This window comes from Carassius gibelio, chromosome A9 (assembly GCF_023724105.1).
Source record: "Carassius gibelio isolate Cgi1373 ecotype wild population from Czech Republic chromosome A9, carGib1.2-hapl.c, whole genome shotgun sequence".
NCBI classification, from domain to species: domain Eukaryota; kingdom Metazoa; phylum Chordata; class Actinopteri; order Cypriniformes; family Cyprinidae; genus Carassius; species Carassius gibelio.
Window position 1 is genome coordinate 24,592,665 of NC_068379.1, and position 22,319 is coordinate 24,614,983.

The 22,319-nt window shown below is 36.5% G+C and overlaps 2 protein-coding genes across 3 annotated transcripts in view; one reads left to right on the plus strand and one right to left on the minus strand.

The window, feature by feature from the left end:
* LOC128020041 (uncharacterized) overlaps nucleotides 1–3,046 on the plus strand; it is a 455,114-nt gene extending 452,068 nt beyond the window's left edge. The window contains exon 4 of one of the 2 annotated variants that reach the window (XM_052606574.1): nucleotides 2,791–3,046. The gene's annotated coding sequence lies outside the window, so the exon portion shown is untranslated. The remainder of the gene's footprint in view (nucleotides 1–2,790) is intronic. The other variant, XM_052606572.1, reaches the window with a different exon arrangement.
* Nucleotides 1–18,625, minus strand: part of LOC128020038 (inactive dipeptidyl peptidase 10-like) — a 46,015-nt gene extending 27,390 nt beyond the window's left edge. Inside the window, exons 1-10 of the mRNA XM_052606569.1 lie at nucleotides 18,390–18,625; nucleotides 14,768–14,879; nucleotides 14,242–14,337; nucleotides 13,988–14,082; nucleotides 13,407–13,481; nucleotides 13,247–13,299; nucleotides 13,031–13,112; nucleotides 11,241–11,361; nucleotides 10,969–11,123; nucleotides 10,649–10,746 (exon numbers count right to left, since the gene is read on the minus strand). Coding sequence (XP_052462529.1) covers nucleotides 10,649–10,746; nucleotides 10,969–11,123; nucleotides 11,241–11,361; nucleotides 13,031–13,112; nucleotides 13,247–13,299; nucleotides 13,407–13,481; nucleotides 13,988–14,082; nucleotides 14,242–14,337; nucleotides 14,768–14,879; nucleotides 18,390–18,449 — 947 coding nt within the window. The 5' untranslated portion in view covers nucleotides 18,450–18,625. The remainder of the gene's footprint in view (nucleotides 1–10,648; nucleotides 10,747–10,968; nucleotides 11,124–11,240; nucleotides 11,362–13,030; nucleotides 13,113–13,246; nucleotides 13,300–13,406; nucleotides 13,482–13,987; nucleotides 14,083–14,241; nucleotides 14,338–14,767; nucleotides 14,880–18,389) is intronic.
* Between the last annotated feature and the right edge of the window lie 3,694 nt (nucleotides 18,626–22,319).

Sequence of the window (22,319 nt, forward strand, 5' to 3'; positions counted from 1 at the left end):
AACTGCTATTTGTTAATAACTGGAATCTTTTCTGGGAGCGTCCAAGGCTGTTTCGCGCTGATGGATTACACCCCGACAGAGTCGGAGCTGCTCTCTGACAACATCTCCAGGACACTTCGCTCCATGTGACTAGTAAGTCAGTTCTCAAATAACCATTATGATGAGTTTTGTTCCACCCGCTTAAATGATAAAAGTACTTGCACTGTAAAACCTATTAAGACTGTTCCCCGAATAGTGAGGTCAAAATATAAATATAATGTTGGATCTAGAAAAAAATCTTATCGCAATTAAACCAGAAAAATTTAAAGTAAATGAACCGGGCCCACTCATCGTATTAATCATACACTAGATTTAATTATGTCGCATGGAATCGATCTTACTGCTATAGATATTGCATCTCAAAGTGATGATGTTACAGACCATTTCCTTGTATCATGCATGCTGCGTATAACTGATATTAACTATATGTCTCAGCGATACCGTCTGGGCAGAACTATTGTTCCAGCCACTAAAGAGAGATTCACAAATAACCTGCCTGATCTATCTCAACTGCTATTTGTACCCAAAAATACACATGAATTAGACAAAATTACTGACAACATGGGCACTATTTTCTCTAATACATTAGAAGCTGTTGCCCCCATCAAATTGAAAAAGGTTAGAGAAAAACGTACTGTACCATGGTATAACAGTAATACTCACTCTCTCAAGAAAGAAACTTGTAGTCTTGAACGCAAATGGAGAAAAACTAACTTGGAAGTTTTTAGAATTGCATGGAAAAACAGTATGTCCAGCTATAGACAGGCTCTAAAAACTGCTAGGGCAGAGCATATACACAAACTCATAGAAAATAACCAAAACAATCCAAGGTTTTTATTTAGCACAGTGGCTAAACTAACAAAATACCAGACGCCACCTGATTCAAATATTCCACCAACGTTAAATAGTAATGACTTTATGAATTTCTTCACTGATGAAAAAGATAACATTAGAAATACAATAGCGAATGTAGATTCTACAGCGTCTAACACTTCAGTTTCATCCATCGCACCCAAAGATAAACTGCGGTGCTTTACAAATATAGGACAGGAAGAGCTAAATAAACTTATCACTGTATCTAAACCAACAACATGTTTATTAGATCCTGTACCCACTAAATTACTGAAAGAGCTGTTAGCTGTAGCCGAAGAACCGCTTCTCAATATCATTAACTCGTCGTTATCTTTAGGTCACGTCCAAAAACCATTCAAGCTGGCGGTTATCAAGCCTCTTATTAAGAAACCAAAACTAGATCCTAGTGTACTGGCAAATTATAGGCCTATTTCAAATCTTCCATTTATGTCTAAAATTTTAGAAAAAGTTGTGTCTGCTCAATTGAGCTCCTTCCTGCATACAAATGATCTGTATGAAGAATGTCAGGTTTTAGGCCCCACCATAGCACAGAAACTGCACTTGTTAAAATCACAAATGACCTGCTCCTTGCGTCAGATCAAGGCTGCATCTCATTTCTAGTCTTACTTGATCTTAGTGCTGCGTTCGACATCATAGATCATGACATACTCATAGATCGATTACAAAACTATACAGTTATTCAAGGGCAGGCTCTAAGATGGTTTAGATCCTACCTGTCCGATCGCTACCATTGGGTTTACTTAAATGGGGAGTCATCTCATTTATCATCAGTAAAATATGGAGTGCCACAAGGATCCGTCCTAGGTCCCCTTCTATTTTCAATATACATGTTGCCCCTTGGTAACATTATTAGAAAATACGGAATTAGCTTCCACTGTTATGCTGATGATACTCCGCTGTATATCTCAACGAGACCAGATGAAACTTCCCAATTATCTAAGCTAACAGAGTGTGTTAAAAATGTAAAATATTGGATGACAAATAATTTTCTCCAATTAAATTCGGATAAGACAGAGATATTAATTATTGGACCAAAAAACACTACACAGAATCTTGTAGATTACAATCTGCAACTAGACGGATGTACTGTTACTTCCTCTACAGTCAGAAATCTGGGTGTTATATTAGACAGCAATTTGTCTTTTGAAAATCATATTTCCAATGTTACAAAAACTGCATTCTTCCATCTTAGAAACATTGCCAAGCTACGAAACATGTTATCTGTTTCTGATGCAGAAAAGCTAGTTCATGCATTCATGACCTCTAGACTGGACTATTGTAATGCACTTCTAGGTGGTTGTCCTGCTTCGTCAATAAACAAGCTACAGGTAGCCCAAAATACAGCGGCTAGAGTCCTTACCAGGTCAAGAAAATGACCATATTACCCCAATTTTACAGTCTCTGCACTGGCTACCTATTAAGTTCTGTATCAGTTACAAATTATCATTACTTACCTATAAGGCCCTAAATGGTTTAGCTCCTGCGTACCTAACTAGCCTTTTACCACGCTACAACCCATCACGCACCCTAAGGTCACAAAACGCTGGACTTTTGGTAGTTCCTAGGATAGCAAAGTCCACTAAAGGAGGTAGAGCTTTCTCACATTTGGCTCCCAAACTCTGGAATAGCCTTCCTGATAATGTTAGGGGTTCAGACACACTCTCTCTGTTTAAATCTAGATTAAAAACACATCTCTTTCGCCAAGCATTCGAATAATGTATCTCTTAAATTGTGAGTGTAGTTGCATCTGATCAAATGTGCATTTTTATTCATTAGCTTGGGTTAAACTAATTTTACTTTGTTGGATCAGCAGCTATGCTAATGATGTCTCTATGTGTTTCTCTGTTTCTGCTGGGATCTTCATCCCGTGGTAACTAGGATTTACACAAGCTCCAGTCTGGATCCAGAACACCTGAGAAGAGATGATGCTGACCCTCAGAGGACCCCAGATGATGCTGACCCTGAATCAACAACAGAACTAACAATTATTGCTAAATGTGTGACTGCATCATATAATAACTATTAATTACTAATATTGATAGTTCATCGTCTAGCTGACTACGTCTTGTATTATTATTATTTTTTTCTAAAATCCTGTCAAACGTGCACAAACTACTAGCTACTACTAAATATTGTAGAAACAGTTTTCTGTAAAGTTGCTTTGTAACGATTTGTATTGTAAAAAGCGCTATACAAATAAACTTGAATTGAATTCATCTGAATACATTAAATAAGTGTTTAATGAATAGTGTTGTCCACTTTGTTTCCATCCTCTCTGTTACTGAACTGTAAAGTGAAAATATTGTGTGATTTATTTTTCTTTCAGTTTTCAGTTGAATATATTTCACAATATCAAATATATTGTGAAACATTGTGAACATACGTAAACTCACTGGTTAAATCTTATGTGCCCTCCAGAAGTTTGCACTCTGCAAGTGAACGACTCCTTGTGGTGCCATCCCAAAGAAGTTCAAAATCACTTTCAAGGACCTTTTCCTGGACTGTGCCCAGGTGGTGGACTGACCTCCCAATCTCAATCCGAGTCTTTACTCATTTTCAAGAAACATCTAAAGACCCATCTTTTTCGCCAACACTTAACCAGCTAGTACTAGCACTTTCTATTTTTTTCTTGTCTTTCATATTTAAAAAAAAAAAGGAAAAGGAAAAAACCTGGCTATGTGTTCTGTACTACACTGGGACTCTTTCAATGATCACCCAAAGCACAACCACACTGTATGCACGAGGCTGTTGGTTCTAACATTTTAGAGTCCCCTTTGGTAGAAATCTCATTCTGCATTCCCCGTGGTAAAGAAGACACAGGGTTCCCATTAGAACCCCCCCCCCCCACACACACACACACCCCCCCACTCGGGGTGCCCTCTCTAATGCTGGGCGTTTGGAATTGTCATAATCTTCCCTCCCCTTACAGCATCCCTGGTTGAAGGTTTCCTTCTCAAACGGTGCAACACATTTTCACTGCACAAATGTACACATCTCTTGTCATGAGACACATTACTAAAACATGTTTTTTACAGAAACTGTAGTTTTCCACCAAAATAAAAGATCAACTGGTTTCAGTCATAAAGGTACAAGGGTTTCTCTTGCAAGTGCCGCAAAAAATATGCATTTATATGCCAAATTATTTTACAAAAACCTTTAAATTTTATTGTATTTGGATTGTTCTACTACATTTTTAACAATACATCCATACGCTGCCAAAATAAAGTTTGGGATTATTTTCATCTGTTTTATAAAGTATGTTTCCAAAATAAAACTGCTGTTATACAATTTTGAGCATGTGGTAGTTTATTGAAGTTCATTGTAAAGCCATTGCTGGCAGTCATTTGACTCAAATGATTCGTGAACCCGATTTGAACTCCCGAACCCGATTTGAACTCCCAAACTGATTCAAATGATTCGCGAACCCAATTTGAAATCCAGAAATGACCAGAGATGTATAAAGTACTAGAGACCCATACTTGAGTAAAAGTACAAGTGCTCTATCAAAAAAGTGACTTGAGTAGAAGTTGAAGTGCTCTTTAAGCACCACACTTAAGTAGAAGTACTAAAGTATTCAACATTTTTTGTACTTAAGTATTGCAAGTAGTCTATTTTAAAATTTACTACTCAAGTACTGAAAGTAAAAGTAGAAGTATTGTGTTATGTAGCTATTAAAGAAAGTAGTCCAAAGTTTGAACATAGTTTTTACTATTTCAAATGACTAACCTAAAGGACAATTACAATTCCTTTGACTGTAACTTCTTGTAAACAAAAAACGGTTACTAGGGTTAGTTAGCCCAATTTGCAAAATTATGTCATTAATAACTTACCCTCATGTTGTTTCAAACCCGTAAGACTTTTGAGGGTCACGAAAATACATTTTGGTCCAAAAATAGCAAAAACTACGACTTTATTCAGCATTGTCTTCTCTTCTGTGTCTGTTGTAAGACAGTTTGTGATATCCGGTTCGCGAACGAATCATTCGATGTAACCGGATCTTTTTGAAACAGTTCACCAAATCGAACTGAATCATTTTAAACGGTTCGCGTCTCCAATACGCATTAATCCACAGATGAATTAAGCCGTTAACTTGTTTAATGTGTCTGACACTCCCTCTGAGTTAAAACAAACCAATATCCCGGAGTAATTCATTGACTCAAACAGTACACTGACTGAACTGCTGTGAAGAGAGAACTGAAGATGAACACCGATCCGAGCCTTTTAATGACTCGTTCACGAGTCAAGAACCGTTTCTGTCAGACACGTCCGATTCGTGAACCGAGGAGCTGATGATACTGCGCATGTGTGATTTAGCGTGAAGCAAACCGACACACATAGCGTCTGAACCGAACTGATTCTTTTGGTGATTGATTCTGAACTGATTCTGTGTTAATGTTATGAGCCCAGGTGCAGTCAACGCCAATGACGCCATTGCGTCGAGCGCAAAAGAATCGGTGAACTGTTTTCTTCAACTGGTTTATTGAATCGAACTGTCAGAAAGATCTAACGTTACTGGTCATCCGAGAACCGATGCAACCGGTTCTTGACTCGTGAATGAGTCATTATCTGGCTCGGCTCGGTGTTCATTTCTCTCTTCACAGCAGTTCAGTCAGCATGCGCAGTCTTCTTAATCGCTTGATTCGCTCAATGATGTGCCAGCTTCATCAAACCTCCCATCTACAGTTCTGGCAGTGGTTTGTAATGGAATGATTCGTAACATTTTTATAATTGTAACGAGTAACGATGCAGCACATAAAAAAATATGTAAAAGTATTAAACTCAGCGAAAATATGTACTGAAGTAAAAGTGGAAGTAGGAGAAAAAAAATAATACTCTAGTAAAGTACAGATACCGCCTTTTAGTACTTAAGTACAGTAGCGAAGTAGTTCTACTTCGTTACTATACATCTCTGGAAATGACTCAAATGATTCGCGATCCGACTACGAACTCCCAAACTGACTCAAATGATTCACGCTCCGAACACCCAAACTGACTCAAATGATTCGCGAACCCGCTTTGAACTCCCGAACTGACTCAAATGATTCTCGATCCTGCTCCGATCTCTCGAACTGATTCAAATGATTTGCGACCCCCAAACTGACCCAAATGATTCGCGAAACCGCTTTGAACTCCCGAACTGATTCAAATGATTCGCGAACCCGCTCCGAACTCCTGAACTGACTCAAATTCAAGTTTATTTGTATAGCGCTTTTTACAATACGAATCGTTACAAAGCAACTTTACAGAAAATTATGTTTCTACAATATTTAATAGTAGCTTATGGTGGTAACTGTCAGTTTGTGCATGTTTGACAGGATTTTTAGAAGAAAAAAAAAATACAAGACGTATATTCAGCTAGACGAACATTATTAATATTATTAATTAATTGTTATAAGATGCAGTCACACTTGTAGCAATATTTGTTAGTTCTGTGATTCGCGATATTGAAATGATTCGCGATATTATTTTAATAGCATTTTAAAATATTTTAGTCATGGTACCCATTATAAAATCTAAAGGTTAAATATGATCATCATTAACAACAATAAAATGAAATATATTTCGCTGCTTTATCACACTGAAACAACTCCTATTGGTAGTTTTGTTTTATTACTTTGATCATTATTGGTTAATCTGGCTGTCATTCAGGCAACTGTACAATGAATCGGTATGCGTCTTTCTACATTTAAAAATATGACCGTTATTGTCGTGTTTCTGTGAGTGAGGCGGCTAACTGTGAGCTGCTGCTCGTTATAACCATAGACAATAAAATAAAGGTTATATAACTGACTGCTCGGTCGGTCCCGAATTATTTAATATTTGCCTGTAAATTTTTTTTTATTTTGAGCGAATTTGAGTCGTGACATGTCAAAGGAGAACACAAACTGTGAACACGAGGGGTCAGATGTGTTCTGCGAGGTCCGGCATACATACTGGCAAAATGAGGTAAGAAAATGGCTCTCTTTATTATCTCTTGAAAATAGTAAAGTATAACCAGAGTTTACAAATGTGTAGCTTAAAGGACATGTAACCTGCAGAAGATAAATAAATACCTGTGTGTGTATTTTTGCATTGCTTTATCACAGATGAAGTTAGATGCTCACCTACTGTGTTGCTTATGTGTTGAGGTCTGTCTTTTAGAGATTTTTCCACATTTTCCTGATATGAATCCCATGTAATATTATATTTTATTATATGATATTGGTTTGAGACTGATAGTAGGGTTTAGTGGAGAACTTTGCAGCAGTATTTTATTTCTTATTCTTGAATTTTATATATATATATATATATATTATATATATTATATATATTTATATATATATATATATTTTATATATATATTATTAAAAAGTATTTTAAAAAGTGTAAACAAATTGTTAAAAATATTTTTATAGTAATTAGCAACCTGCAGTTTAATGTTTCCATTTCTTTCCCTTACAGTACCGAAAATGAACCGAACCGTGACTTTAAAACCGAGGTGCGTACTGAACCGTGATTTTTGCGTACCATTACACCCCTACTATCTGGGGAACCCCAAACTGATTCAAATAATTTGCGGACCAGCTCCGAACTCCCGAACTGACTCAAATGATTCACACTCCGAACTCCCGAAATGATACAAATGATTTGCAATCCCGCTCCGAACTCTCGAACTGATTCAAATGATTTGCGATCCCCAAACTGTCCCAAATGATTCACGAACCCGCTTTGAACTCCCGAACTAACTCAAATGATTCGCGATCCCGCTACGAACTCCCGAACTCATTCAAATGATTTGCGATCCCCAAACTGACTCAAATGATTCGCGAGCCCGATTTGAACTCCCAAACTGGTTCAAATGATTCACACTCCATACTCCGAACTCCCAAAATGACTGAGTTGCAGTAATCCAATCGTGATTTTACAAAAGCATGCATAACCATTTCAAACTTCTCTAAAGACAAAAATGGCTTCAACTTCATGAGAAGACGAAGATGATTAAAACAGGAATTGACAGATGCACTTATATTCTTATCAAATTTAAAATTATCAAACCAAACACCTACATTTCTTGCACATGCAGTTCTATATGGAGAACGAAAGTTCAGATTCAAAATCATGTACACAGTGGTCATTTGAGCCAAACAAAATGAATTCAGTGGTACTTTCATTGAGGCTTAAGAAATTAGTTCCAAGCCAATTTTTTAGTTTATCGAGTCTAAAATTTGCTTTAAAGCCTGTTTATCACGCTTCAAAGGAATGTTTATTAAAGTGTTGATGGCATACAGATGAAAATAGACCCCAACCCTTTTAAAATAGATCCTAAAGGAAGCATATAAACAGAAAACAGTACCAGACCAAAAATTGAGCCCTGAGGGACACCAGACTTTAAATACATCTCAGATGAGGATTGGTTTCCATTACTAACAACATATCTCCTATTGGTGAGATATGAACAAAACCACTGCAACACTGTGCCCCGAAGGCCAACACAAGTTTCAAGACGTGATATAAGTGTATTATGATCAACTAAATCAAAGCCAGAACTGAGGTCCAACAGAACCAAAGCCATAGACTGCCCAGAGTCAGTAGTTAGCATAGTATCATTCAAAACTCTTAAGAGAGCTGACTCAGTAATGTGATAGGATTTAAAACCAGATCGAATTTTTTCAGATATCGAATTGATAGTCAATTAAGATTGTAGTTGATTTAGAACAACTTTCTCTAAAAATTTGGAAAGAAAAGTCAAGTTGGAAATAGGATTAAAGTTAACCAGTAGGATTACTTTATTGATGTAGGATCCAGACTTGTTTTTTTAAGATGAGGCCACACCGTGGCAAGTTTAAAGTCGCCAGGTACAGTGCCAGTATAGAGGCATTTGTTAATAACAGACTGGTCAGGGACAACAGTCTCAATAATCTGTCCAAGGAAACATGAAGGAATTACATCCTGGGGACACAGGTTTCAGAGTAGACATAATCTCAATCAGAGTATTCAAGTTTACAGGCTCAAAGACAGACCAGGTGGAAGGGGTGATTGGCAATTTATATGCCGACAGAGTCATCAAAGATGTAATTTGGTAAATCTTATCATTAAAATGATTTGAAAAGTCCTTACAAAAAGAGACAAATAACTCAGGAAACAGATTAAGAGTTGGACGAAGAACAGATTCAGCTGTGGCATTTGGCTTATGGCTATTTTTTATTAACTACACTTTGCAGCTTTAGAAGCTCGCTGATAGGCAGAAAGGGAGTCACTTAAAATTTCATGACACTTGTAGTTTGTCTTTTTTCCATTTACGTTCAGACTTTCTACATATCTGTCTGAGAGAACTAGTGAAATCATTTTGCCAAGGTACTGAATTGTGTTTGTTTTTTCTTTTCACCTTTAGTGGTCAAACAGAGCTTAATATATTAGAACAGGTAGCATTGAACAGACTTAGATGTTCATCAGCACACAAGTGATACATAGAGGAATTGATATCCTGATTAGCACTGAGAACTACATACATGGAGGAAAATGTGTCACTTTAATGGTCAGTGATGATTCAAATCCATCCTGGAACTGGAGAATGTCTATGAGTATTCCCGTCCAATGGCATAGAAAACTATATAGGTTTGTTATCAGACAAGACTGCATCATCGATCATTTTCTTCAGAATTTTCATGAGTGAACCACAACTTCCATTGTGGGGGGTGGGGGGGGGCTCTTTCCAGAATCTTATTTCCAGAATCATGCAGTTCTATTCTGCACACAAACAGCTCTTAAATAATTTTTATGTAGCCTGTTGATTTTTTTTTCATGGTATTCATTGGAATCAAAACTGGGAATTGAAAAGAATCTGAATCAATAAGAGGAATCAGAATTGGAATCGATAAAATTCAAACATACCCAACTAAGCTGACTAAAATAGCATGTAAGTTATTAACTTTTAAAATTTTCAATTCAAAATCATATGTAATCATATCTTAATATTTTTTTCAAATAAAGAAATAAAAAGTAAGCGGGAATGACCTGCAATATTCTAGAGTCATTCAGATATCTAGTAAATAAAGTCTGCCATTACAAATGGACATTTTTTTTTACCACATAATGACTCTAATTTGCTTCCTTGCTTAGGAATTTAAAACCCTTAACCTTTAATCTTTAATCTTAAATACTACACTAATTGTAATATAAGTATTAGAAATATTAGAATAAACATTTTAAGTCATTAATGGACCATATTTGAGGAACCAAAAGATCTCCTCAAAATATTAAATAAATATTAATGAACTAAAATATACAACACTTGTTTAACTGAAAAATTGTTAAGCTGTATGGTCACATTATAAGTAAGGAATAGGCCTACCTGAGGGGTAAGAAAACCAGAATAAAGATGATACTGTAAAGGTCATCAACGTAATAATCAATGCATAATATGCTGTTATGTTTAACAAACAAATTGCTGCATATACCTGTATAATGAAGATGTCATCTATCTTAAATCCATTCAACTGTAATGTGTGCTGGTTTGTTTGAAGAGCTCTATGGGTCACGTGACCGCACGGTGACGCTGGTGAGATCAAGGCTTGTCGCAAATGTTTTTCAATGGCTCTGGCTTTAACTGAAGTGCTACATTTTATGATGTATGCCGCATTATGTGCACCAAAACAGTATTTAGTATTAAAACGTACAACATTCGAAAGCTGATACTTTGTTTCACATCACAGTTGGCTACCCTGTGTGTGTGTGTGTGTGTGCTCATGTGTTGTACCTTCTCTGTAAGCTGTCAGGATGCAGGAGTTGTGTAGCATGTGTAGATCCATTAACACTGATCACATACAGTGTCACTTCAGGATTCATCTGTCCAGCCTGTTGCACACAGTGAAATCAAGGGGAATCAGTGTTCTGTTGTTCACCGCTACAGGCACAGCTGTAACTAACTAGCCACAACTCAAGGGGGGTATTTGATAATTTATAATTTGACTGACACAGCAATTTCCTTAGGGTTAGGTTTAGGTAAGGGTCAGTGCAGATACACATTATACATTCAGCAGCAGGACAGCAGGTTGAGGTAGATGGCCGTCCGCGTACCTTTGGGTAAGGATACTGTTGTCCACGAGGGTAAAGCGTTCCCGTGAAACGCGGCAGATGCATGTTGGGCACCAGAGTGTCATTGATGGTGAGAAATGCCAGATGGGAGCCTGATGGAGACCACCAGTGAGCAGCTGAAGAGTGCAGGACCTCCTCTGATGGACAAGAAGATGAACAGCAAAGGGTCCATGAAATGTTATCCATAAAATAACAAAAACAACTCGAATAGCACAGCTTGTGTTGTTAAAAACAGTGTGATGATGGTGCGTTACCCTCATAAAGCCAGTCAGTTATTCCATTAAATATGAGGCCATCTCGTCCCGATGACGTCAATCTGAGAGAACTGCTCTTCACATCTGGCTGATAGTAAATATTATTCTCAAATATGTACACCTGAGACAGAGAGAGAGAATGAGCTGAGAAGATGCCATGCTCATAGACAAATGTCACTCTTAGAAACGAAAGAAAGCTCTGCAGAATGAAGTGAAAACAGCTGTCAGTGTTTCAAAGCATTGTTTCTCAAGTTTTTCCATTCACATGTGTTTGTCCAGCAGATTTCCTCAGTGTAGTGTTCAGTAAATCATTTTACACAGAGTTTGGCTCAGTTTATTCAGAAATATGAAAGTCACTAAAGTCTAGTTATTAGTAGTAGTAGTAGTAGTATTAATAATAATAATAATTATTATTATTATATTATCTTGAGTAAAGTCAAGTAGTTTATCACTGGATGTTCCGGCTGGTCTTTTAACATTTATTTCATAAGATATGTCTGACATTAATTTAATAAACATGTGATTATTAAATGTTTAGCTTGCTTTAGATATCTTACCTATTGAAACACAAATGCCCCCATGGTAGGGCTAAAAGTAACGTAATTTTGGTTAATTATTAACCATACCATTGTATTTAACATGATTACAATTTAATAAAAATAATAATAATTTCACATTACTAATTATAATGCTTTCATTTCCAGTATTATTCAAACAAAGAACAAAGAAAATGTACATTATCAAAGAACATTATCACTGCATTTACATCTGCAGTTAATTTATGATGAGAAACACTGAACAAAACTCTTGTTTTAATGCACAATGCAGTAAACCATGAAAAAAATATGATGCAATATGTGCAGATAGCAGACTAAATTTGATGCCGTTGTAGACATTTTTGTTTAATTTTCATTTTATGCAACAGCTGTAGTAGATATAGTGTGTGTGTGTGTGTGTGGGGGGGGGGGGGGGTATTTTGTCTCCAACTCCTTCCTCTGACCAGGGGAAGGCCAAGCCTTACACACACACTCTACCTTTGGCTCTCTGTCATCACAACCAAGATTCTGTTTAATGCCACCTGTTTATCTCTCATCAGAAGTGCCCTTAATGCCTCTTCTGGCAAGAGATACTGGATCGGTGCTAGTGTTTCAAGTCTCTGGTAAAACAGACAGTCAAAAACTGAGAGGTCCTGGATCCTGTTTCTACAGGATCCGACACAAATGAAGCCCTGGTTTGCCTTGCTTTGTACCGTAGTGCTGCTTCTCAATACTCAAACGGACACTTTCTTCTTTCCTTACTCCTCCGGCCTGTGACCCGGAAGCAGATCAAAGCTAGCCATCTTAAGGACATCTAAATTCTCTAATTGCTCTGCGAGGAGGTGAGGAACAAGGAATGAGGAAGCTTTTAGAGGAGCAATGAGCGAGGATGCATAGATGAATCCTGTATGGAAGACATTCTTGTAGAAAAAACATGACACACATAAATTCTTCTACCCTTCACATCTTTCACAATAATGTTAATATTAATGTTTTACCTTTGCAGTTTATATAAACCATGCATCTCGCATATTTCAACAGGACATTCTTCTTTATTAATATTTATTATTAATGTCTTAAATAACCAAACTTTAACAACATAAGGTCAAAATACTCCAATGTGCAACGCTTTCCTTTGATTCCTTCATCCTACTTTTCTTTCCTTGCATCCTTCCCTCAAATCCTAGGGAGGGTGGAACTCAGATGTGAGGATCCCAAATAAGAAATGAGAAACACTCCGAGTCTTTTACTCACCAGCTGTTGCCTGTGATTTCCCCATGATGCAAACTGTAGAACACAATCAGAGACCTCCGGAGGATTCAGTTCATGCACTTCCCTGGAGAGAGACACACACACACACACACACACACACACACACACACACACAGAAAGAGAAGTGCACCTTCATTACATAACATTCACATTAATAACAGTTCTGCTATGCACATTACCTGTCTATATGTGTAATACCGTGTTTGTAAGTTGTAGATCAAGTAAGATGCCAGGTAGGAGTATCGATACACCTAAAAACAAGTTCAAAATTATTTAGACTAGATGAAACCTTGTGCAAAACATAATTCATGACAACACCACACCTAACTATATATAAATATATAACTTGATCTCTGACCTTTCTGACATCATATGCCATTAACACATATTTGAGGTCTGGTGACACGGCAAACTTGGAGGCCTTGAACTCTGCCTGTGTGAAGAATCGAAGAGATAACAAATGGTTATCCTTCAACAATCAATATTATGATGCTGAAGTGTAGCAATGTGTGACTATTAATTGGGAGTTTAACATATTCATGAACTGAAATTGTGGTTACACATTGTACATTGAAATTAATTGTTATACATTCCCAAATAAAACAGGTTAGTCTGAACTTTTGATTTGGATGTTTTTATTGTCTCTATTAGACAATAAAAGGTGCACATTTTAGGTTCATAGTGTACTTTGTCTGTCATCTCTTGATGATATGTCATCGTTGACTTGATTGCAAATAAATGCACAGACAATATTTAACTGAACAGAGATGACATCACTGAATTCAATGATGAACTGCCTTTAACTATCATTTTGCATTATTGACACACTAATTTTTCCTAATGAATGTTGTTCAGCTGCTTTGACGCAATGTATTTTGTTTAAAGCGCTATATAAATAAAGGTGACTTGACTTGACCTGACTTATGTAACATCACTCACAAATGTAGTGTTTTTCATTAAAACCTCCGTCTGATTGGTCTCCATGTTCAGCATCTTAAGATCTCCTTCTCTGTCCTTGTAGACGAGTTGTTGAGCTGAAACATATTCACACAAACATAAAGCACACGGTCTGACACTGCTATTTAGATTAAAGAGTTAGGATTGTTTCATAGAGCCTCCATATACATGTTTACCAGCTGCTGCGGAGCATGAACTGAGATTGAGACGGAGCGTGTGCGTGTAATCTTTCTCACCAGAAACCCATTGAGCTTCGAGATCATGATTCTGCAGCTCACTGGAGAAAAGGTCATCCAGGGTCAGACAGGTCCTCAAAGTGTGGTGAGCATCACCTGATACCATCAACACACACACACACACACTTATATGAACATGTTCACTATGAAAGTTACAAATGCCTTCTCATGACTCCATTGACTAACCTGGGACTGCTTGACCTGACAAACATGGAGCCTGAACTTGCTCATTCTCTTTGCAAATATGATGCAATTTCTTTATTTCTTAAAACAAGGAAATAATTTATCATTTTATCCTATTTTTTATATACATATTTTGCTCAGTCACTGTTTTTGTTCTTTTGCTGTTGCAGACAGTAAGAATGAAAAAAAATGAAATAATTTGGTGAAGAGATATATGGAAATGTAATGTGATACAAGTTATCCTAAGCAGACTTAAATCCAGACATTTTTGGGGCTCGGTCGGGTGACAGACTTTTGCCTTTACTCTGTGAATGAATGTGGACTGGACTGGAAACACACAGACCTTTAGACAGCAGAAAGATGGACAATCCGATCAGCGACAGCACAAATGCAATGACCAGAAGAGAGATTCCCACTCCCTTCCAGTTCATCTCAGTGGAAACACTTCCCACATCCTACAGATAGAGCGAAAGAGGGATTTCAACCTTATTAGTCCAATTGATAATACATTTACATTAACCTTTAAAGAGAACGTCTGTGTGATCTTAGACTTCACATACATGCAGAAGGACATTCCAATATTAATAAAAATGTGGTCATTTGCTTCTTTTAAGCTCCACACAGCTGATACATAGAACTGACTGTCAATGTTTTGTCACAGCAGTTTACTAGTAGGGAGTGATGTTTATTATCAAGTAAAGGGTTAACAGGGCTGATGTGAGACTCCAATCAGTAGGAATGGCCAACAAAAACAAAGCCATGTGCTCAGACACAAGACCAACAAAGACAGAACACACATGACTGTCAGGGCAGGATCCTGACACGTGACATAAAACTGATAATCAGTTTAAGACAATATTACAGTAACAAGAAATCTGATTAAGATGGCTGTATTAATCCAAATACTTTGTTTTGTTAATTTATTCAGAAGATCCACTGTGATGGGAACTTAAATTAAATTATACTATTAAAAATCAAATACTACTTTAACTTAAATTAGAAGAATCACCAAAATGCTGCATAATAAATAGCAAAAGCAAGAGAATAATCTGATTGCCTTAGTCTTTTTGAATCACACTGGTTACATGTACAGGTGCTTCTCAATTCATTAGAATTTCGAGGAAAAGTTCACTTATTTCAGTAATTCAACTCAAATTGTGAAACTCCCGTATTACATAAATTCAGTGCACACAGACTGAAGTAGTTTAATTCTTTGGTTCTTTTGATTGTGATGTTTTTGGTTCACATTTAACAAAAAACTCACCAATTCACTCTCTCAACAAATAGTGAAGTCGCAACATTTGACAAGTAACACATACTTGAAATTGGTGCTCTGCATTTAACCCATCCCAGTACACACGAAGTGAACACAGGGGGTTCAGTGCCTTGCTCAAGGGCACTTCAGTCATGAGTATTGAGGGAGGAAGCCCCCCCCCCCAACTCCTGCCAGCACCGAGACTCAAACCGGCGCCCTCCTGGTAACTAGTCAAAGTCTCTAATCATTAGGCCACAGCTGCCCCAATAAAATGTATGTTAATTTACTGTACATGTACTCAATACTTGGTAACGGCTCCTGTTGCTTTAATTACGGTCTCAGTTCAGCGTGGCATGGAGGAGATCAGTTTGTGGCACTGCTGAGGTGGTCTGAAGCCCAGGTTTCTTTGACAGACAGTCAAGCACACCAAAACAATGGTCATTTTGGGAGTGTGGACAGGTGCCAAATCCTGCATGAAAAAATTCAATCACCATTTAAAAAAAAAAAAAGCTGGTCAGTAGAAGGAAGCATGAAGTGCTCCAAAATTTAATTTCACCCAAATCATCACAGACTGTAGAAACTTAACACTGGACTTTAAGCAACTTGGGTTATGAGCTTCTCCAGCCTTCCTCCAGGCTCTTGACACGTCTGTGTGTGGTGCTCTTGATGCCTTGACTCCAGATTCAGGCCATTCCTTGTGAAGTTCACTAATATTCTTGAACTGATTTAGCTTGACAATCCTCATAAAGATGCAGTTCTCTCCGTTGTTTGTGCATCATTTTCTTCCATCTTTTTTCGTTCTACTCAACATTCTGTTAACATACAGCAGGTGTCAGTGATTGTCAGAGAGCATTCTGAAGGCTCAGCAAACCTTTGCAGCTGTTTTGAGTTGATTAGCTGATTGGCATGTCATCATATTCCATTTTTTTTAGATGTGAATTGGTGTTTTTTTATTAAATGTGAGCCAAAATCATCACAATTTTTTAATACATGATGAGTTTCACAATTTTAGTTGAATTACTGAAATAAATGAACTTTTTCACAACATTTTAATTTATTGAGAAGCACCTGTATAATAGTACAGATCCTAACTGTGGTTACTGTGTTGATGTCAGATGAAGGATGCACTTTGGAAATTATGTTTTTTATAGTTAATTGTGCTATTTATTAGCATATTTATCATCTTTTGGATAGAGCATGTCTGAAAATTTGTTTTCATGTGTTTTTTTAGATCTAGTCACAGTATGTCAGTTTTTGTTCTTGCTGTTCTGAGTGTCCTGTATTTATGTGTTTGTCTTCAGTTCTGTAACCTCTAAATGAAACTCTTCGTGGCATATGTACAGTCTGTTTAATAATGGTGCAAAATTGTGATTTTTTTTTTATTTTTTATAAAAGCTAACCAAATAAAAGCTGCTCCAGATATTTTATTTCAACTGAGAACTTTTCACTTGAAAGCATCAGTGTAATGTTTTGTGTTTAGGCGGAATCTGATTGACTTTGTTCTATTTTTAATTAGGTACTGAACACTATTTATTTCTCAAAACTGTAACCCTGTACAGCTAAGTTTTTTCTCTGTCTTGGATTCTGACAGAATGTGTTAGACTTTGAATCAACACATCTGATAAACCAACACACATTTACTTTATGAAAAGAGGATGCCTTTGAAAGCAGTATTATCTGGAAGCAGACAAACAAAAGTCAAAATCTGTTTGTTTTTTAGGATTTAGGGCATTAAGACCATGTTAAGATATCTGAGCATGAATACCAGGCATTATGCCATCATTTGTTTGGTTATATAACTCTTTGAAATAAAGTCACCCATTAAATATACGTCATTTGGGCCAGACAAGTCAATTCTGTTTTTTCCTTTGAGAATGACATATACTAAGTTTAATTATAGAATGCATTCCCTCAACACAATACGGATAGATTTGTTTGTTGTCTTTTTTTTTCTCTGCATTGTGGCTTAACTGTACTGTTAATGATTGGCAGGAGATTAAAGTTAGAGTTGAGTTAAATTTCAAGAAACTCATGGAGTAATCATGTAATCATTGCGAAGTAGCGTAAATGATTGGAACTTTTAAAAACATGATCTGTATCATCTGCTTTTCTAAGCCCTTGTGAATGCATATTTAGATTAGATTTCAGAGTAACTCCAGTTACAAACAACATCTAATTTCTTTTTTTTTCTTTTTTTTATGAATGGGAATTTTTCATGGTCAAGAGCAGCAACAACAAAAGCCAGTATAAACACATGCTGCAGGCTCCTTCATGCTCTACATTTAGATGCACTCAGTAAGTTTGAGTGAGTCTCATTAATGATTGAATGAAAGTCCTCTGACGTCTCCCTAGGGATTGGCTTGACCTTCATCCAGTTAAATCTTTAATCTGCAGAGAGCTTTAACCTAACATGAGCTATTTTATCTTACTTGCCATGGTGGCAAACTAACCCTACATGCAGAGATGGTGATCATATATGTTTAAGTGTTTAGTTCATTTGAATTAGAGAACGAGTTCAAGGTTTGCCCACTAGTTTGTAAAACTGACATTATGCAGTATATCTGTCTGTCATCCTTTTAGAGAAAAACTTTTACTGATACAGTGCAGAAAGGCTGTTACCAAAAAGTTTCAAAGCAGCTCATCTGCACTCACACAGAAACAGCCTTGATTATTTCTTTTGCAAATAATGATGAGCAGAACTCTTCCTCACCTTCACATCGATGGATGAGCGCCTCTGGCAGTGGTTGGAGACTCCAGCGGTCTGATTCATGTCTTACAGTTTTTTTCCCGCAGTTAATGGCAGTGAAGTGGACACTGGTGTGATGCTCCGAGTGTGTTATCCTGTACTGATGAGCACACGCTCCGTCACTGCAGCTCTCGATCAGAATCCAGCTGCGCGTCAGCAATGCACCAGATGCAGAACCATCTGTGTGTTGACATGAGTGACGAGAGGAGCGCAGAATCACCATAAACATCAGTCTGCTGGATTATAGCAATGCGCTCAATCATTTACAAAAGTAGGACACGGGCCAACAAACAATCTCAAACAATCAGTCTATACCCAAAAAATAAACACAAAGTAGCAATAAGCTTTAAGTAACTATATTTAAAGAGGCACAAGAGACAGTGTAGGGGGAGAAGAGAAGACCAAAAAAGTGTCTCTTTTCTCTCAATCGCTCCTCTTCACATGTTTTCTCCTCTCACGTCTCTCGTGTCTTTCTTCAATTTCAATTTAAAGTACTTGATTGTTTACATAAAATAATACATTATATGAAACGTATTATTTATTAAACATATTACCGTTAGGTAAAATTAAATCTATATTTTTGATAGGTAAGACGTTTTAATGTTATTTAAAATAAGTTTCTATGAATTTATGAGATCCAAAGTCCAGCAAAAACAGTAATATTGTGAAATTTATTTGTTTTTTTTACCATTTACAATAGCTATTTTATATGTGAATGTATATTAAAATGTCAGTTATTCCTGTGAAGCAAGCAGAATTATCAGCATCATTCCTCCAGTCTTCAGTGTCACGTGATCTTCAGAAATCAGAATAATATGATGATTTGCTTATACTGTATGTGTTTTTGAGAATGTGCAGCTGAAATTTAATTGTCTTAAAAAATTTATTAAACAGTCTTTCCATTGTAAGTCAAGTAAACTTTATTTTTATAGGGGTTTTAACAATACAGAATGTGACAAAGCAACTGAACACCATTATAATAGAAAAATGATGTGTAAATAAAGCAAAAAGGCAGTTCATCATTGAATTCAGTGAATTCAGTGTCTGTGCATTTATTTGCAATCAAGTCAATGATATCGCTGTAGATGAAGTGACCCCAACTAAGCAAGCCAGAGGCGACAGCGGCAAGGAACCAAAACTCTATCGGTGACAGAATGGAGAAAAAAACCTCAGTTGGGGTCAGTTCTCCTCTGACCAGACGAAACCAGTAGTTCAATTCCAGACTGCAGCAAAGTCAGATTGTGCAGAAGAATCATCTGTTTCCTGTGGTCTTGTCCTGGTGCTCCTCTGAGACAAGGTCTTTACAGGGGATCTGTATCTGGGGCTCTAGTTGTCAATGTTATCACGTACGCTGCTGTTTGCAGAATTACCGGACTTGCGTCCCGTCCACAGGGGATCACACATATATCCTGTCCTTTTTCTATGAAAGTACGAACATGTATCATACATCTCCGGGTATCCACATACAGCGACAATGTTTAATCCCCCGTTGAAATTTCGGATTTCTGCCTCCACTCGTTACGTCATAATCACGTAATTACTGGAGCAAGCTCCTGATTGGTTAACGCGGAGCAAATTTTCAGATTTTTCAACTCGCATAATTTATCTCCATGTCATTTTTACATCTGGAATAATTTTACTATTTTATACAAAAATAAGAGTATATTTTTGAAAACTTGGTTTGATGAGGGCATTCTTGTGGTTGGTCAGTTGTTGAATTATCATTTAATAACTTATGATGAGTTTCTTTCATACTTCAACCTCCCTGTTTCCCCTAAAGAATTTGCCTCTGTAATTGGTGCTATCTTTTTGGGTGTTGTCTCTTTATGTAGAGGTATTTCATACTCTAAACGTGTGTCTTTATTGCATCTAACTGATACGATTTGTTTTTTTCGACAGGCAAAAATAATAAGGCTTTACGTTCCCTTTTTCAAAAAGAACTTGTCAGGTAACCACATATAATTTCCTATTGGTCAAGGTTTATTGGAACTATTAATTGGAATAAGGTCTGGTTGTTACCTAATAAATATATTCTTACAAATAAGGTCAAGGAAATTTCATTCAATATACTGCATAAATTTTACCCTGCTAAACATTTTTTATCCAAATTTAATGAAGACTTTGATGTAAAGTGTTCATCTTGTTTTTTGCAACCAGAAACTGTACCTCATACTTTCTGGCACTGTCAGTATACCAAAAAGGCTGTGGTGGGAAGTTTCAAAATTGATAAATAACGAATTAGAATGTAATTTTCTTTTGTTATACGAACATGTTATATTTCTTTTTTTTTTTTTACAATATGAAAAGAGTATGGAAAAGTAAGCGTATATTATTAATCTTTTGATTATTTTAGTTAAAGCTGCGGTAGGGAACTTTTGACGCTCTCGCGGTTAATAAACAGAACTGCTTGCATCTTGCGGAAGAACATCGTAGCCGGAACTACTTCTCTCTGTTTATGTCTATGAAGAGTCACAAAGGTACTGGGTTACTCCGCCGCGGTATCCCCGAAGCAATCTAAAATAGTCCAAATATAAACACTTATTATAGGTGCACCCTAGTGATTCAGGACAAGCTAAAAACACGGTTTGGAAAATGGATTCATGGTGTACTCGCTTATTATATGCATTTTTCTACATTTTGAACACAAACAAAGTTACGGACCGCAGTCTGATTGGTTATTTTTTACCGGGAGCAATGGAGTTTCTGCAAATGGCAATAGGACACTGGGAGGAGCCAGAGGAGCTTGATTTTTTCACAGATTATCTGTCTCATATTCTACTGTCAGGACATAATGACAGGTTTAATAAATATGTAAAAAATACATTTTTACAAAAGTTACCTAATGCAGCTGTAAGTTTCATATTCATAGGTGTGAATTTACTAATCAGAAACCTTTTTTTTTCTGTGGTATTGAAAGAATTAGAAAACTATATGGTTTCCATTAAGGACAGTACACACAAAAAAGCTTGTTAAAACCATGTATTTGTTGAATACTTTTAAGAGTTTGTGAAATGTCAAAGCCTTTTATTGTCTGTTTGGTCTATTTAGTTTTATTCACTCACTTTTTTAATTTTACATTTGTTTATCTTTAAACCTGGCTTTTTTTTTTTTTGTATGTGTGTGTTCAAAGCTTTTTTAATGTAGTCACACTCTTGAATTGAGTCACGTTTACCATACCCCACTGTATTAGTATTTAAATTGTATATGATTATGTTGAGCTTTATTCTTGAAAATATGGCACTGTATAATAAAAGCAGTATGTAAAAACTTTCTGTTGCACTTTTGGCATTCCATTCAACCCAAGACAGTTTGCAATTGTTATGGATGCCATCCCATCTGGTATTTTAATTCTCTTAAAAGGGGCTGGAAAACCAGATTGCCTACCAGATTTGGACCCTAAGTTGACCTCAGTTGGTAAAATATGTTTCGCAACCACAATGAGGAATAATAATCATAATATTCGCTCTTTATTCCAGAAAGATGTTACCAGCATACCTAATGTTGTTCCTTATTGGTCTAACTTTGTTAACAACCTGAATTGGGGGGATATATGGAACCTTCCTTACAAATATCTCCTTATGAATAAAGTAAGAGAAGTCTCTTTAAAAATCATACAAGGTATTATCCTGCTAAGCATTATCTCCTTAGGTTTAAGCTTGACATATATGTTAACTGTTCTTTTTGTGGAATATGTCCAGAGACAATGGTACATCTGTTCTGGCAATGTCCCTATGCCATCACGTTCTGGAAAGATCTGTACCGATACATTTCTGTTAATCTTATTGCTGATTTTTCTTTGTTTTGGAAAAATGTACTGTTTGGCTTCCATGATAACAAGAGTAAAAAACAGAAAGAAATATACCTAGTTAATCTATTGATCATTTTGGGGAAATA